Here is a 19,296-nt window from a genome sequence, read left to right as displayed (position 1 = left end):
AACTGTTTCTGGGAAAATCAGCTTGAATAAAAAAGCAATTCAAACTGTAGGCAATATTTGATAATGGTGGCTTTAGATCGTGATTGCCCTTTACATGTTGTGGAAGTATATACAAGGGCTTGGCGTGTAGCTCAAAAACAGAACACATACTTGGCAAGTATGGGCAAGGCTCTACGTTCAATCCCAGCTCTGCCCCAGCCAAATGAAGTATACAACCCTTCAATTATGTTCCGTAAATCACTTGTAAAATGGCACAACATCTGTGGAGGGAAATTTGGCAACATCTGGTAAGTTTTCATATATATTTGTATTTTGTCATAGCAATCATATTTCTAAATTTCGATGCCAGACTAACATCCAAATATGCTAACATATGAGTATATCAAGATATGAATTACTATACATTCATTGTAATATTTTATCCAGAATCCTGTAAACCCCAACATCCATCAAGAGGATGAGTAGAATGTATATATATATATATATATATATATATATGCATTGTGTATGTATGTATAAATTAAAAAACACTGAAATGTGTTTTTCCCTAATTCAATGGAAATTGAACTCGCTAGCATGTAGTAAAACTAATAACACAAAACAGAGAATTGTGTGCAGAACAAGTGACCATTTATGTAAGTGAGAAAATATTCTGCATGTCTCCTGAAGGCAAAAGCAGGCTTTCTTTCAAAGAGATGCAAGTGAAAACAAGTGATCAGGCATGGCAGTAAGAAAATACGTCTCTCTGAATATGTGTTGTTTCACAGATTTGAATACAAAACTGTGTAACAGTTTCCCAAATTCATTCCAAATATAAGTCCCTAAACTTTAACATCCAAATGAAACACATCTACCTAACTTTAAATTGAGTTGATTGCTTAAGGGAAAACGTATTACAAGTCATTTTAAAACAAAGTAACTTGGCAATCTGTACACAGAAATATTGCAAGGGCCAAATAGGGTGGCAAACTAACTCTTAAACATTTGCCATCATCGTGGTTAATAGGATTGGTACATATGAAAACACTGAAAACGATTAAAATCAGTAACAATGCCATTACCATTCAAGATTATCAGAATAAAATAAAGTCATTGCAGATATAAAACAAAATGCTTAAATAAACCCCACAGTCTTAAATACCAATGGAAAGCACCATTAGATTTTCCCAACCCACTTCTAAAAACATTCTGTTCCTAGCTGCACTCACATATATAAAGGTCTAGAACAATGACAACCCAGTTTTGTGTCAATTCTAGCTCACAAATTAGATTTTATGCATACAACTTTATGCCTGGTGCTTTGTCTGAGCACAGACACACCTTCCAAATAGCTAAGGGGCTATACTGAAGGTTTTGAGTGTTTGGATAGATTGTAGCCCAAAGCATGCTATTTTACTTTTAATGGAAGTAGTACACGTAATATACAGGAAAATAATTTCAGTATATCTTAACATGTCAGAATTCATTGATTTAGCATCATGTGGGGGAGAAATATCATTATTTGTCTTGGGAAATACAATAGCTGTATTCTGAGAACAAACAAAAATAAAAAAACAATAATCTGACCTTTCTGAATGAAATATATTTCAGAATTAACTAAACAATTGATCATGGGAAGTTATTCTGAATATGTATATATTCTAGTTATTAAAATTGATGAAATTATAAAATTACTATTTTGCCAATCTCTACTATAATACTGGATATAGAAAATAACTATCAATGTCTGCGGAAGGGGAAGCAACCAGGACATAGTCTTCATGACTAAAGCCCAAATGAGATGGTATTCAAAGGGAAGGGCAGAGGGCACGGGGAGACATGTGCGTGGGCACAGGGGCAGGGCAAAGGGTAGAACCAGAACACACTTCTGTCTCTGGCCTGGTGCTCACTAATCAGACTGAACTGACTGACCAGCAAGCTCCAGATATCCTTCAGCTCCTGCCTCCTCAGTGTTGGGTGTGGTGCCACACCCAACATTTTTAGTGGATTTGGAAGATCAAATGTCCTGAAGCTTACAAGGATGGATGGTATGTTCAAAATCTATATGAGGAGCCATACTGAGGAATTCTCTGTTTAAAGAGCTCCTGACTACCTGTGTGCATCTCTTACTACAGAGACGTAGGAACATATTCACCGCTGTGAAAAGGGTTAGTTCTCTGACAGGGACAGCGTGAGGGACCTGAGCAAGCTACCTAAGCCACTTCCTGTCTGTAATATGAACATGAAAGAAAACTGTGGAGTCTTTTAAAAGTATGAATCAAGCTTTTGACCAAAACCAGGAAATGTGACCTTACTTTTCTTTCGTATCCAGCTACCAACTTATAGAGTTGTCAAATAAAGTCTCTGTACACTATAACTATAAAAGTTGAACAAGGCCTTTTGCAGGGGAGTCAGGATAGGCCTCCTTTTAGGATGAGGGAGACCGTATAAGAAGACCAGCAGTTTCAACTAACCTGGATCTATGAGATCTCTCAGACACTGAACCACCAGCTGATATGAGGCCCCCAAGACATACAGCAGAGGACTGCCTGGTGTGGCCTCAGTGAGAGAAGATGCACCTAACCCTTGAGAGACTTGAGGCCTCAGGGAGGTGGAAGTTCTGGTGGGGTAGGGGTGGGGGCATGAGGACATCCTCGTGGAGACAGGTGGAGGAGGTATGGGATGCAGAGCTGTCAGAGGGAGGACCAGGATAAAGTCCAGACTTTAAAAAAGGATTAAATAATAAATTTTAAAAATTGAGCAAGGCACTGGTAGAAGTGTCAATCTATTTCAAAGAAAATATTTGCATATGTGGATCAGACACCCACAGTATTTTGAAGTATCCTGGCAAATTAGAAGTTATATATACTCCCTGCCAACAAGTTCTCACAGCTAAACATTACTCATAAGACATTTGTTAATATCCACTATCACGATCAAAATTCCGTTTGAGTTCACCATTAATACTGTATTATAAAACGTTAAACCTCAACCCGTCTGTCACCCTTTATCCAAAAGCATTCGAGGATTTGATTGTTCCAGCTGACTCAGGTGCTAAGATGTTGGAGAGTGAAAATCACATTTAACTCACTTAAAATAACCTGTTAGGATTGCCTCAGTGCTAAATAATCACAGCATCATGTGGTGTCAATGGAAGACAGTCTGTGGGGTGTCAGGGAACTTCAAGCTAAAAAAGTAACAAGAACTGCAAGCTCATGCCTTCAACACTAACACTACTGCCTGGTAGAAAGGCAACTCAGACTGAAGGGTGGGTGCCTGGTGCTTGCTGGCCACCCAGTCCAGGCTGAGGAGTGAGAATCAGGCCAGAGACCCTATCCCAAATGAGGCAGATGCTGTTACCAAGAACAATAGAGTCTCTTTTCTAGCCCCACATGCATGGGTCCATATATGCATGGGAAGCTACATGGATAAGCTGGTAAGTGCATGCATGCCCCCACACATATGATCATAAAAGTATTCATTCTTAATAATACTATCATGTATGTATGTCTAGGCCCATACCTATAATCTTAATTCTGTGGAATATTACCTTAAATGATCAAAACTTTAGACATGAAATGATCTCACATCAAAACAATGTTTAACAAATGTTTAAGTTGCTTCAACATTTTTTCATTCTAAGAGATTCTATTGTTGTTTACTGAAGTACTCTTATAAATCACCAAATCCAAAGGTAATATTGCTTTAAAAATAATGAAATAACAAAAAAGGCGATGGGGTAATGACTATATTTGAGAAATTCTTCCTGAAGACACTAAATGTTACTAATATAAACTGTAATTCCTCTTCAGATGTTGCAGAAAAAACTATTGTCATATGGACATAATAATTTTAATGGCTAATCTTTTTACATTTGGAACATTTTTATTTCATTAGATTTTTTTATTGTCTGAATGGGCAATAATATCTCAAACTTAAAATTGGTTTTTTATACAAATTAGTAAGGATAGTTTTTTTTAAAGCTTTTTAGGGCGTTGCATTGAGAAATATTCAGAAGTCTCTTCTAGGTTTTAAGAGTTCCTGACCACATGTCTGTATGGTGGGTACAGTACACAGATAGTGCTTGGGAGGACGGACATAGGAAGGAAAGACACGCAGAGCCAAGGTAGCCAAGGTAGCAGCCTATCCACCACCCTTACCCAAAGATCAAAATTGCCTTCAGCAACTATCTTATTACCAATCTTAGTTTCTATGCACCATGGAATAGGAAAAAGCTGTGTGAAGGATAAGGATTCAAATTTCTTTTTTTTATAGATATATTTTTTTTATTTTCTATATTCTTTGTTTACATTTCAAATGTTTTCCCCATTCCCCATTCCCCCCTCCCCATATGCCCCATAAGTCCTCTTCTCTCCAACCATTCTCCAATCATTCCACCTCCCTTTTCTCTGTCCTGGTACTCCCCTACAATGCTGGATCAAGCCTTTCCAGGATTAGGGCCCTCTTCTTCCTTCTTCATGGGAATTGTTTGATATGCTAATTGTGTCTTCAGTAGTCAAAGCTTCTGGGCTAATTAATATCCACTTATCAATGATTGCATTCCATGAGTATTCTTTTGTGGTTGGGTTACCTCCTTAGGATGATATTTTCCAGTTCCAAACATTTGCCTAAAAACTTCATGAATTCATTGTTTGTGATTTCTGAGTAGTATTCCATTGTGTAAATATACCACATTTTCTGTATCCATTCCTCCACTGAGGGACATCTGGGTTCTTTCCAGCTTCTGGCTATTATAAATAAGGCTGCTATGTACATAGTGGAGCATGTGTCCTTATTGCATGCCGGGGAATCCTCTGGGTATTTGCCCAGAAGAGGTATAGCAGGGTCCTCCGGAAGTGTCATGTCCAGTTTTCTGAGGAACTGCCAGACTGATTTCCAGAGTGGTTGTACCAGCTTGAAATCCTACCTGCAGTGGAGGAGTGTTCCTCTTTCTCCATATCCTCGCCAACACCTGCTGTCTTCTGAGTTTTTTTTTTTAATATTTTTATTTTCTATATTCTTTGTTTACATTCCAAATGATTTCCCCTTTCCCGGATCCCCCCTCCCCATATGTCCCATAAACCTTCTTCTCTCCATCCCTTCTCCAATCACCTCCCTCCTTTTTCTCTGTCCTTATATTCCCTTCCCATGCTAGATCAATCCTTTCCAGGATCAGGACCCTCTCCATACTTCTTCATGGGAGTCTTCTGAGTTTTGAGCCTTAGACATTCTGACTGGTGTGAGGTGAAATCTCAGGGTTGTTTTGATTTGCATTTCCCTAATGACTAATGATGTTGAGCATTTCTTAAGGTGCTTTTAGGCCATCTGAATTTCTTCAGGTGAAAATTCTTTGTTTAACTCTGTATCTCGTTTTTTAATAGAGTTATTTAGTTCCCTGGGGTCTAACTTCTTGAGTTCTTTGTATATATTGGCTATTAGCCCTCTATCAGATGTAGGGTTGGTGAAGATATTTTCCTAATTTGTTGGTTGGCATTTTGTCCTTTTGACAGTATCCTTTGCCTTACAGAAACTTTGTAATTTTAAGAGATCCCATTTGTCAATTCTTGATATTAGAGCATAAGCTATTGGTGTTCTGTTCAGGAACTTTTCCCCTGTGCCCATGTCCTCAAGGGCTTTCCCCAGTTTCTTTTCTATTAGTTTCAATGTGTCTGGTTTTACGTGGAAGTCCTTGATCCACTTGGAGTTGAGCTTAGTACAAGGAGATAAGAATGGATCAATTCACATTCTTCTGCATGCTGACCTCCAATTGAACCAGCACCACTTGTTGAAAAGGCTATCATTTTTCCACTGGATGTTTTCCACTCCTTTGTCGAAGATCAAGTGACCATAGGTGTGTGGATTCATTTCTGGGTCTTCAATTCTTTTCCATTGGTCCACTTGTCTGTCACTGTGCCAATACCATGCAGTTTTAAGCACTATTGCTCTGTAGTATTGCTTGAGGTCTGGGATACTGATTCCACCAGAAATTCTTTTACTGTTGAGAATGGTTTTAGCTATCCTGGATTTTTTGTTATTCCAGATGAATTTGAGAATTGCTTTTTCTAACTCTGAAGAACTGAGTTGGGATTTTGATGGGGATTGCATTGAATCCATAGATTGCTTTTGGCAAGATTGCCATTTTAACTATATTAATCCTGCCAATCCACGAACATGGAAGATTTTTTCCATTTTCTGAGGTTTTCTTTGATTTCCTTCTTCAGAGACCTGAAGTTCTTGTCATATAGATCTTTCACTTGTTTGGTTAGAGAAACACCAAGATACTTTATATTGTTTGTGGCTATTGTGAAGGGTGTCATTTCCCTAACTTCTTTCTCAGCCTGCTTATCCTTTGAGTATAGGAAGGCAACTGATTTGCTTGAGTTGATTTTATAACCAGCCACTTTGCTGAAGTTGTTTATCAGCTGTAGGAGGTCTCTGGTGGAGTTTTTTGAGTCACTTAAGTAGACTATCATATCATCTGCAAATAGTGATAGTTTGACTTCTTCCTTTCCAATTTGTATCCCTTTGACCTCCTTATGTTGTCTAATTGCTCTAGCTAGAACTTCAAGTACTATATTGAAAAGATATGGAGAGAGAGGGCAACCTTGTCTAGTCCCTGATTTTAGTGGGATTGCTTCAAGTTTCTTTCCATTTAGTTTGATGTTGGCTATCAGCTTGCCATATATTGCTTTAACTATGTTTAGGTATGGGTCTTGAATTCCTGTTCTTTCCAAGACTTTTAGCATGAAAGGATACTGAATTTTATCAAAAAAAACATATGATCATTTCATTAGATGCTGAAAAGGATTCAAATTTCTAATGAAAAAAACATATATTCTTCTCCAAGTAAGTTTAAAAGGTAACTTTTGTGCACATTTGATAATTTTAACCTGTAATTAATATTAAATATATGATATGAACTGGTCATGCCATTAATGATTTTAATCTTCTAATGATTTAGTCAAGTAAGTTAACTTCAAAAACAGTTCTGCATTCTGATATGTTGTGTAAAATATGTCTGACAACCAAAGCTATATTTAAGATCCAGGCAAGAGAAGGTGATTACTAGATAGAAGAACTTCCAATACCCTTGCCCTGCTATGGCAGTCCGAGTTTTAAATTAATTAAAAAAATAATCTGTGTTTTGTTTCCTATTAAGGGCTCTTACTAAAGTTTCTAATTTTTCAATTTGCACTACTGACAAATGAGATTATATCACAGTATTATATAAAGTAACACTCATCTAAATAAGAAGTATGAAGCAGAAGCAAAATTTTAAATTTTGGTATTAAGAAAGTTCAAAAATGGTAAGAGTAATTTACCTTCTTATTTATTGAACAATTCTTTTTAGAAGTTAATAGTTCAGTCTTTGTTTAACCTTTTCAATAATTAAAGGTGGTACATTCATGAAAATGTCTATTGTTATCAGTGAGATAAAAGGGCATATGACACTTCCAAGCTTAGGACACTTTTAAACATATTAAATCATTTAATATGTTGATTCGAACTTTAGGTTTTTGAAAAATCCTCTAACAAACTTGTCAGTCATATGTTACTACAACTAAGTCTATCATCTAATATATAATATCTGATTGTAATATATATTAGTGTTGCATGTATAGTCAGAAAGAAGTCAAGTTCATTCATAGTACGCATTGGTATGAAATCATAGTTAAAGGTTTGGAAGTTAAGTTGGAAAGAAGGACTCCATCCAGTAATTTTCCATCAGACACTCAGGAGCACAAACACTCTGTGTGCCCCCTAGATTTTAACCACTCTCTGCTATAGGTAGCCTCTGGAACAAAATGACCTTTCTTAAGGTCTCCTCGGGGGATATTTTAGTCATGCAGTGATCTCCTTGAACACAAGTAATGACAAACAATAAGCTAATTCTCAAAAAGTTTTTTTAAGTCATTTTTAGTACTTTTAAATGGGTGGGTTTGAGGCATGATTTTGGTGGCCCTGATTAATGGTCACCGCCAGCCCAGCTTCTGGAGTTGTAATGTGTCTGTGAGCTCCCCCTTCAGCCAAGCTCCACCATTAATCCAGTGGCATATGTCAGCTCAGCAAAGCAAGGTCACTCTTCTGCTTCAAGGGGAACCTTTTTAGAAATAATAAAACTGACAGAAAGTTCTTTTTTGCATGCTTTATGCTGCCTGAGGTGGAGTGCCGCAGTTAATATCGTAAAGCTTATAAACATTCTCTACCCAGGCAGCAAGTGCTGCCCCAGGCCTTAGGAGCTAAAACGTGTTTTTTTTTTTCCTTAGTAAGAACAGACATGTTTATGTGGGGTAAATATATGATATGCAATCCCAAACAGGGAAGGAATACCTGGATAAAAATAATAAAAGCTTGGGTGCTAAGACTTTTTGAAAGACACCATTGGGATTCTTCATTATCAAATACATGTATTATTACAACTAAATCTATCATTATAATACCCTTTTTCTTCCTCTAAATTCAAATCTGGCTGCAGGTATATTTCAGTGTATTGAGGGATATATAGTAGCGATAAAAGTAATTGATCTAATGAACACTCTGCGGCCCACAATGTCATGTCTCATAACTGTAATACATTTACTTCTGAAGAAATTATATTTTTTTAAATTATACTCATTTTTTTCATTGTGAATGGCTACTTTAAAACTGGTAGATATTGATAATGAGGTAATAATAAGGAGCTAGTCCTAATCTTGAGTAATCTGTAGAAAATCTAACTTAAACAACCCAAACAAAAGCTATCATTGAACCAATGGAAAATGATGACTATGCAATTCTAATAGTCATTATTTAATTCTAATATGCAAGATAAGCATACGCATTACACAAGAAAGTCAAATATAACAATAGAACAGTCACGGAATATCCCTATAGAGTTTCTGTGTATTCTTTGGTTGATCTCTAATTCCAATCATATTGACTAAATCTGCCTTCAATCTTATTCTAGATAGTAAAACTACAAAATTATAGAAATAAAACCCATTATTTACTGGTTTTGCTTTATTACACTAAAAATGCTATTAGAAATGACAGCAGTTAGTATACTGGGTGAGTCTCTGGGTCAGATCCAAGAATTTTTGTCAAGCTTACAGAAGTAACTTCACATTGACTCACTTATAAACAAGGATACCAAAAGTTAGGACTTTCAAGTATCTCTTTACTGTGAGCGAGTTTTCTCTAAACAAAGAAAGCATACTCCATACCAAGGAAAGAATTATTGCTGTTGGAAGAGATGGCACTGATGCGACACACCACTGCTGGGACCTGATTTGGTTAGTGACTCTGGATAATGGTAAAGTCAATCTGACATCAAGGCTGAAAATGCTATTGCAATTGCACCTCATGTTTGTGAGCAAGTCTGCAGAGCTAAATGAAATGCTTGCTTCCAATTATATTGATCGATCTATCTATATCTATCTATATCTATCTATCTCTATCTCTATCTCTATCTCTATCTCTATCTCTATCTCTATCTCTATCTCTATATCTATATCTATATATCTATATCATCTGTCTATACCTATATCTATATATACATATATAATTATATGTGCTTATATAATGTAAAATATGCTATACATTATAAAAGCAAGCATCATACATATATGTTATATTTTATACATTATTTATAAGCAAGCATTATATATATAATATTAAATGTATAATGCACCCTACAAAGCAACACTGTCCTACTAACAGTCTTTGATTTCTCATACATTATAATGCACTGTTTGCTTACTGTTTTCTTTCACTTCATTCTGATTCTAGAAACAGTTGCTCTGTTTTTTATTGTACGTTGCCCAGATCTTTATCATGGATGGGTTGTTAGGCATCTCTGAAGTAGGTTACTTCTGTAAATGACTAATATTCCCCATTAGTCACACCATGCTCAGTGCCTGTATGCTGAAAAATCACTACAATTTGTATTCTGTAAATGTTTTTGATGACAGTCAGAAAAAGAAAGAAAGAAAGAAAGCCAATGTAGTCTGAAAGTCATAAAGACTGAGTTCAATCCTTCTTGAGTTCTCCTCAAGTCAAAGGGTACAAACTTGAGTAAGATATATCTTCTGTTCTTGACAGGAGAACTGGTTGGGGTGCAACAAACCATAGCCAAGAAAATGTAACAGTTATGAAATAAGGATTACAAAATTGGAAAGATGGCAAGATTATCTAGTTAACAGAGTTAAGCCAGGAAATATACATGTGCTAACAACCTACAACAACATGAGAGGCTTTATCATGTCTTCCTTTCCCAATCTCAGCACCAAGGCTCAAATAAGGTTTAATAAAGTGCCCACAATCTGGTTGCAAAATAATCAAAGTCATACCTTCAAGCCCAGGTCTGGGTGACTCTAGTCCATGTTGCCTACTGTTCTGCTTACTAAGCACTTTTACAGTGTTAGAATCATCAGTGCAGGCTTTCTTGAGATGACACTCAGCTAAGTAGTCAAATAAGCATGAGTTCATGAATACACAGAGACATTCCAGAGGACAAGCTGCAGAGAGAGAGATCATAGCATCTGGTACAGAAGTCTCTATGAGCCCCCCTAAACCTGACGGAACATTAGTAATCTTTGTAAAGCACCTCAGAAGATACTAATATGTAACTATAAAGTACTGCTTAAAGGCATAGAACAGATTTTCTTCCTTTATGTTTTAAGTGATGCCTCATGGAAGCTCCAAAAAAAGTAGCTTTTTTGCACATTTGCACGAGGAAAGATGAGAAGGTGGCATGGGCAGGAGGGTATGAGAGAGGCAAGCATGCAGGGCAGTAGGGTGCAGGTCTTATCTGTCAGAAGTAAGGCATCAAAGACAGCTGGAAGAAGGAAGAAGCTGAACATTACATCCTCACCTGGACTTTGGTCGGAGCTCTTTGACTGTTTGTGGCTAAACTGTTGCCCTCTGTCTTCTAACTTGAGTGATTCAGAAGGGCAACTGTGTGTGAAGAACTTCAAAGAGATCACTAACTAAAGGATGTAATCATTAAGGTGTTTCTTAATAAAATCCCACTGGATTCTTTATAAGATGTTGTCAGTAATTCATAAAGAGATCCTGGAGCAAAATGCACAGAAAAAGACAATGTGGGGCCTCCAATTCTGGCCAAAGCTACATGCTCTGTGACAGCGTCTTCTCTTGCTGACCATAGAAACCAAGCCTCCTCCCATGTTAATTTCAGATGAGGTGAATTTAACTGTAGTGACAGTGGCTTTCTTCCTGTGCGTAGGAATCACCATAGCTACCACCACAGACAGTTTCAAAACATCCCTTCTTCTTAATGGAGGACTGCTTTTTTACCCTACTTCTAGAAGTGAATGTGAATGGGTTATTTCTAAAACTCCACCTAAATTCTTAATATTAGCAAACAAGGAGAAATGGATCAGTTTGGTAAGACATGACCTAGAAACTTAGATATATTGTTTATAGACATGATTTCTTTGTTTGAAAAAATACATTCACTGTGGATAATGAAGTCATTTTTCTCTATAGCATGGAGAGACATGAGACAAATCGCTCATTAAGTCCAGTTTTAACAAACGAAGTGTGTTGATAGTCCACGTAGTGGCTCTGAATTCTTCCTATAGGATATGAAATATTCAGGTATTATACTAAGGGGAAGCCATGCTTTCTTAAATCTCTTACTACCTTTGGATTTTTCAGCATGCTGACTGTTCTTTCTAAATATTGGCAATCCATTTGGCCCCAAAGTTTTGCTACTTGCTTATTAGATTTGAGATTAAATTTTGGTTTTGGATTTACAGTCTATAAAATGGGAAAATCTAAAGCAACTTAGTGATTTGTTGGAAAAGTATTCATCACTAAAAAACAGCTAATAATTTTAATCAATTTAACAGTAAATTGAATGAGCTATGAATTCACCCAACACATAAATGTATGTTGAAGGAAGAAGGAAAATCCCTCCAAAAGTTGTGTATCAATTATCGGTGATTTCATTAAACCAGTGAACAGTAAACTTGAGCCATTTCTTAGCATATGGGCATGAACTGAATACAAGGAGGGTATAGGTTAGTAGCAGTGTTTACTGCTTTTAAAGTGTGAATACATTGAAAGGGATGTCATCTGTCCAAATGGATGACAGATTCTAAGTCTTGTCCAGAGTACACTCATGATACTACTTCTCGTGATGGACCCACCGTTTTCCAACTCATATTAGTTGAAACACTAAACAGTGAACTGAATTTATCTAAATGAGAATATTAAAATTAAATTAAAAAAGAAACAGCAGCAACAGTAGGGCACAGATGTGGTTATAGAAACGCTATTATATAAAATCCAAATCCTTTCTTAACCTGGAGTGAAATACTTCCCATGTACAGGGTTACACTGTTCTCTGTAAATTAATAGTGTATAGTGCTATGTCATCGAGGCTTTGGAAAGATGTTTAAAATTAGTGGAACCTAATGTGGGATAAGTTCTTTGAGTTGTTGATCAGGGGAGTTCCTGTTATCCACCAGGCAAACACTAGTGTTCTTGTTTGTCAACCAGAACTTGATGGTGAGACCCTATTGAATAGACACCAAAAATTGTGGTCAAAGGATATTGAAAAGTCAATTTGCCACTCACCAGGAATCTTCCTCTCTCTTGGCTACCTCTCATAATACTGGGAGGTACTATGTATGCTACAGGACAGGAGATCTACCCAGCTGTGAGTCCCATGAGCTATATTATTGAACAACATGTTCAAGTATGTCCATGGGTACAATATGGGCACAAATGTTAGGTGTATACACACACACACACACAGAGAGAGAGAGAGAGAGAGAGAGAGAGGGAGGAGAGAGAGAGAGAGAGAGAGAGAGAGGGAGGAGAGAGAGAGAGAGAGAGAGAGAGAGAGAGAGAGAGAGAGAGAGAGAGAGGGAGAGAGAGTTGGAGAATTGCAAGGGTGGGGTAACAAACTGTTTTCTGATTGGATTTGAGGCCTACTTTTTAGGAGGAAATTCACACCAGGTGGTACAAATCTACTCAAGAACCCAGAGTTGAGTAGTTCACAGGCCACAGTAGTGCCCTGAAAGTACTGTTTTGTTTAGATAGCATTGCAGTGAACTGTCTTCTAACTGCTTATCCTTATACCAATAGATTGCTATAGTTCTCATACTTCGTCAAAGGGTTATCTTTGTGCAATGGGTAGTAGTTAATGCAGAAAGTCACATCTGATCAATTTGAAGAGAATAAGTAGCAGAGGATGGTTCACCCCTAAAAGCGACATCTATCTGTATCTACCTACCCACAAAGCCCTAGGGGCCATTATGGAAGACAGAGTAGAACATTATCATGAGTCAGGTTAGGGAAGAACAGAGCAAAACAGTATCTTCTGGACATGACATAACTCCTGCTCCATGGAATCACACCATTTATGTCTGCATGTGCAAGTTCTGCAGGAGACAAAGTGAGTCAACATGCCAGCATGGTGGGTGGAGTCTCACAAGCTCCCACCCCAAGGAAGAGCTATTATTGACAGTTCCTAACTTCAGAGGGAGGGAGAGCTAACTTTCCTCAAAGGAGTGGCCCTGATAAGTCAACCACACTCCAGTGGATGATCCCAATCCCATGAATATGTGGTCAACAGAAATCAGACTTGGTGGCTTATTAAAAAAAAAACATACAAATAATTATATTTGACCAGTAAGAAAAAAAATAACAGTTCTGAATGATAAAATTGGACAGATATAATATAATATCCTCAGTATATCTAGAAAATGGCTATGGGGATAATATGATCACATTTTTATTGTATAAAATTCTCAAAGTATTAACAAAAAATTCAAAGGACAGAGGCTCTGCATTCAAGTGTCTTGTCTCAAGGAAGTACCAGGTCCTGAAGAGCCTCCATTTTCTGTATCTGGTTAAATAAGGGTTAATGTGTATTTTAACAGCCTTGATACAAAAAAAGCAATGCAGGCATCTCTTTAATGCCACAACTATGTGTCATCCCTGTCTAGGAGCATAAATTTGCACAGCGGGCAGTGCAGGGAAAACAGCTTATAATCAACTCATCACCTCTCATCATTGCTGGGATCAAATGCAAATGGGAAAGAATGCCACTTCAGTCACTGCTAGTGAAAATTAGCATCTGTGACACTAATGGTGTCTCATTTTGTATGCACTTTAGATTAAAAAGAACCTTTTTTAAAAAAGCTATTTCAAGAAGTGCCATTATTCTGATGTTTCCCTTTACAATGACAGTGGTATTAAATCTTCTTAACTCAAAGAAGACCTCGGTTAAAATGTATTTATACAGATTACCATACGCCAACATATTAAGTCCGCATTGTCCTAATTACAGTTCCAAATCTCTTCTGTGCGGTTCATACCTTTTTCTTTATAAACATTCTAGCATGTTCGCTCGCCTGAAACAAAAGTTGACCATGAGAGAACAATAAGCTTCCTAGGGATCTTGAAAAATCTTGGGCATATTAGATGTGTTCTTTAACACTCAAGAATGAACCAAAGATGAATTTAAGCATGTGCATGACCTGCTACCCAAAATCATAGTTAACAGACTAAGGAAAGTATAATCTTCCACATATGTGTTAAGACCTTACTGTATTGGAAATCTAAGCAAAGAAAGATACAAGCCCTTAATTTTGGCATTGGATAATAATTTTTTTGTCATTTGATTTTATTTATTTTTTACTAGATATATTCTTAATTTACATTTCAAATGATTTTCCCTTCATTGGTTTCCCCCTCCCCAAAAATCTCATCAGCCCTCTACCCTGTCCCTGTTCCCCAATCAATACTCTCCCACTTCCCTGTCCTGGTATTCCCCTATACTGCTGCATGGAGTCTTTCCAGGACCAGGGGCCTCTCCTTCCTTCTTCTTGGTCATTGTTTGATATGTGAATTGTGTCTTGAGTATTCTGAGCTTCTGGGCTAAAGAGGAACACTCCTCTACTGCTGGTGGGATTGCAAGCTGGTACAACCACTCTGGAAATCAGTCTGGCAGTTCCTCAGAAAACTGAGCATGATACTACCAGAGGACCCCATTATACCACTCCTGGGCATATACCCAGAGGATTCCCCAGCATGTAATAAGAACACATGCTCCACTATGTTCATAGCAGCCCTATTTATAATAACCAGAAGCTGGAAAGAACCCAGATGTCCCTCAACAGAGGAATGGATACAGAAAATGTAGTATATTTACACAATGGAATACTACCCAGCTATTAAAAACAATGAATTCATGAAATTCTTAGGCAAATGGGTGGAACCGGAAAATATCATCCTGAGTGAGGTAACCCAATCACAAAAGAATACACATGGAATACAGTCACTGATAAGTGGATATTAGCCCAGAAGTTTGGATAATAAATTTATAAAATCATTTGACAATTAAGAAAAATATGAGCATTTATAGATCATATTAAACAGTATAGATGAAAACCTATTGGGTCTGCATGTGGAATATGCTCACACATCTCAGAAGCCAAAGACAGCATTGAGCACTAGTGCCAAAACAGTAAAATACAACTCAAAAGGAAAGTATGGTGCAAAGCAAGGTTATTTTTAACTAATCTAAATGTAGAATTCTTTGACACTATTCATCAAGTTTCATTTTTAATTGGAAATTACCAGTATGCCAGATGAAGTTTGGGGGCATACTAAACTTATAAGAATTTATTAACCTTTTAGTATATACAGTCGCCTATTTTATAATATGTCTTCAGGTAATTGAGAGTAGCCAACATGGAAGATCTTTGGTTTGAGACTCTCAATCTTTGCTTTTAATATTTAGAACAAATTGAGTGACATTCTTTTTACATAAAATCTATTTGGATAGAATAATCTTTAGCAAAATAGAGAAACAGAAACATAAAAGAAAAGTACATCACAAATGATAAAATATGATGTGACAAAACTATAATTTGATTTTAAAATTTAACTTATTAGTATGTTTATTGATAAGCATTCTGTAAATTCTATTACTGCATATTAGATTTATAAATATTTTTAACATCACAACTACAGAACTTATTAGAAAATGCAACTACAAAGTCTACTATATTTTTGGCTATAATATACAGAATGAGAATTGTTTAGATTGTGTATATGTCTGGCTACCATATGAAACATGTATGTACTTATGCACATGTAAGTGAGGGTGCAGATTTCTGTCCACGTATGTATATGTGTGTGTGTGAAGGCCACTGGACAATCTCAGCTGTTATTCCTTCTCAGCCACTGTCTGCCTTCGTCTTTGAAACAGCAGTTCTCACAAGCTGAGTCTTGCTGTCTCGGCTAGGCTAGCTGGGCAGCATGCTCCAGGTCTATTCCAGTATCTGCCTCCCCAGTGCTGGATTAAAAGGCACATAACAACACACTGTAATTTTTACAGTGGATGGAAAACTGCAGGTCATTGTGCTTGCATGGAGAGCATTTTATAGACTGAGTCATACCCTCACCACAACTTACCATTTCATTGGAAGATGCTACATTTGAATTACATAGAGTCATCTTATTATGTTGCCAGAACTTGTTACTCCCAGATAATTTAGTACCCATGGGTATTCTATTTAAACAAAAAGGTAGTTTTTATTTAAGGTAATATTAAATATAATAGGTTTTTCCTGTATGTGGTGCAAAAGGATTAAACCTATGGACAAAGGAGGTTCTCTACCATGCAGCCATATCCAAAACCCTTAATTTATAGTTTTAAAACGTAGTATATGGTGAGTCACAATAAAACCAAGGAAATCCCCTCCGTACTTATGAGAGCACAGCACAGGGTCAGGATATGGAAAATATCCTCTGATAGATAATCAGTATAAATAGTAACATCCTGTGTTTCAAACCAGTTTCTTGGTAGCTCTCTTGTGTCGTTCTAGACAGACGTCACTCTCCCTTCTTATAGCTGGAGGAATTTGTACTCCTTCGAATAGCCATCGATGTTAGGATCAGAACATAATGCATGTTCTTATCATTCCCTGTGGATCATACCTTTTATTCATGAAATATGCAAAAGTTTTGTATTGAAAAATAAATATGAATTAGTTAGAATTGTTTCTAAGACATGAATTTTAGTAATTGGAGGGATATCAGTTTCACAGCACAAAATTAAATCTATTTATGTCTGCAGTGTGACTATCATGATATATTTTATTCTTAGGTGCATCAAGTGTGTTTTTATTTTATATGTACAGACAACACTAAAATAACTAATAGTTCATATGTACTCTAGTAATTGCTGTGATTAAGACCATTGCATATAATGAGAGATCATTTTAAAAACAGTTTAGAGAAATGATGTGCTGAGAATGTAAGGTGTAGTAGTACAGTCCTTATGAAATAGTAAAATGTCATTTTTGAAACATTTTAAGGAAAGCTACTCTTCTATCTTAATTTTTGTAGTATCTCCCAAAGCTGTAGTCAACTGAATATTTTCATTTAATCAGGGAGATCGTACATAAAAATAATCATAGGAACTGGAGAGATGGCTCAGCTGTTAAAGGCTAGACTCACAACCAAATATAATATTTATATATGAAGAAATGTAAATGATACGTTGAAAAAAACTTTTTTGTGTATTTTGGGATGCTTGCTGTCAATTTTTATCTTAGTAATAAAAAACAGAAAGTGCAATATATTTTTGTACCATGCGTTTATAAAGATGCTTATCTAACCTTTGTTGAATTTTTGTATTAGAAAAAAATAATGTTGAAAATCAACTATTTCCTATACTTGGAAATAATTTATTCTCATTTTACTTTAGATCTTTTAGAGAAGGTTTTAAATCTTTGAGGACTGTTACATTCCTCCTCAGTTCAGAAGGAAAAATCAGTCCCCAAACTATTCTCCCAATGAGAATTAGAAACTGATGACAAAGTAAGAACTCCTTAAAAACAAAGAATCAACTAGTATTTATCTCACAAACAAACAGATTGAATTTATTTGAGAAACCTCAGGAAAGTGTAAATAGGACAGAAATGTCCTGACATAATTTCAAACTAAAGAAATTAATGTTACTAGTAAAACCAGTTTTAAGTTCTATAAAAATGTAAACTTGACTTTTTCTGTATTATCTTTAATGACAGCTGCCATCAAGAGAAAGAATAAAAGAACATTCTTCATAAGACTGGCTTATCAAATTTACTAATTTATAAATTTTGTGTCTTCCCAAAATAGGACACAATTCTTTCTCTAGTGCCAATGTAAAAATGCATAACTACATTCAACTTACAAAAAGAATCTAAAAAAAAACCCTAAAATTTCTCCAATTTGCAGTCTTCTTATTGTTATATATTTTAAATGTCTACAATTTAACAGATAAAACCATTCCTTCAGTACACTGGTATGACATTGAACAACCAAGGAATGAAAAATATCCAGAGAATGCATGATATTAATGGTTGAGCAGAGGCCACCAAACAGGGTTCTGTAAATGTATCCTAACCCAATCCTAGCTACCACCATAAAGGGCTGAATCTCAAACACAATTGTGAAGACCATAATTGCCTATCAGTATGCAAATCCTTCCATATGTATTTTCATGCATTCAGCCCTGTACTTAAATTAATTTAGAAGTGACAGATAAAACGTCATGTAAGTAGTAGGGGTGATGGTGTAGGCTCTGTGTGTGTGTATGTGTATGTGTATGTGTGTGTGTGTATGATGTGTGTGTCACTGTGTGTGTTTTTTGAATGTGTTGTGTGTTTGAGTGAGTTTGGGTATGTATGTGTATGTATATGTGTGGGCATACACGTATATGTTTGTATGTGTGAGAGGGATGTATATGGTGTGTGTGTGCATCATACATTTGTGTGCATGTGTTTCTTTCTAGTAAAATATTTTTGGTTTGTTTTGCTCTCTTAGAAAATAAACTTACCTTCGGTTTTTGGTGTTTCTCCTTCTCTGAAGCATTGGATGGCTTCCTCTTTAGCATTTTGAATTCAGGCCACCTCTAGTAAGTACAGTTTCTGCTTTTACAGAGACAACTGAGAGCAGGCACAGTTGCTGTCCGTGATACACAGCATCTGATAGCACTGAGGAAGTGTCTGATGTGACACTTCCTCTTCTGGTCAGGATGTGACTTCAGTGTCTGTTTTGGTGAAGATTTTTTTTTCCTCTCCTTCCTTACCGTAATTATTTGGTAACTCGGTACTGTATTCTCGGTGCTGTAGTCTATGATATAATTCCTATCTCATACCTTTGACATGACTAGAGTAATTACTAAGGGTATAATGATTTGGAAAACAATATTTATTTTCTCCATTTATGTCAAAGTAAAAAAAATTAACACATTAAATAAGATGGTACAAGAGGAAAGTATCTGAACCAATAAATGAAATTAAATAGCAT

At 36.3% G+C, this 19,296-nt stretch overlaps 1 protein-coding gene across 1 annotated transcript in view; it reads right to left on the bottom strand.

Moving 5' to 3' along the window:
- The window catches only part of Samsn1 (SAM domain, SH3 domain and nuclear localization signals 1), a 48,365-nt gene extending 29,377 nt beyond the window's left edge, over window positions 1-18,988 (bottom strand). Inside the window, exon 1 of the mRNA XM_052158074.1 lies at window positions 18,824-18,988. Coding sequence (XP_052014034.1) covers window positions 18,824-18,880 — 57 coding nt within the window. The 5' untranslated portion in view covers window positions 18,881-18,988. The remainder of the gene's footprint in view (window positions 1-18,823) is intronic.
- Window positions 18,989-19,296: the final 308 nt, after the last annotated feature.

This window comes from Apodemus sylvaticus, chromosome 15, assembly GCF_947179515.1.
Source record: "Apodemus sylvaticus chromosome 15, mApoSyl1.1, whole genome shotgun sequence".
In the NCBI taxonomy this organism is placed as follows: domain Eukaryota; kingdom Metazoa; phylum Chordata; class Mammalia; order Rodentia; family Muridae; genus Apodemus; species Apodemus sylvaticus.
The sequence above is the reverse complement of the archived record's forward strand: the minus strand, read 5'-3'. Positions and strand labels throughout refer to the sequence as shown.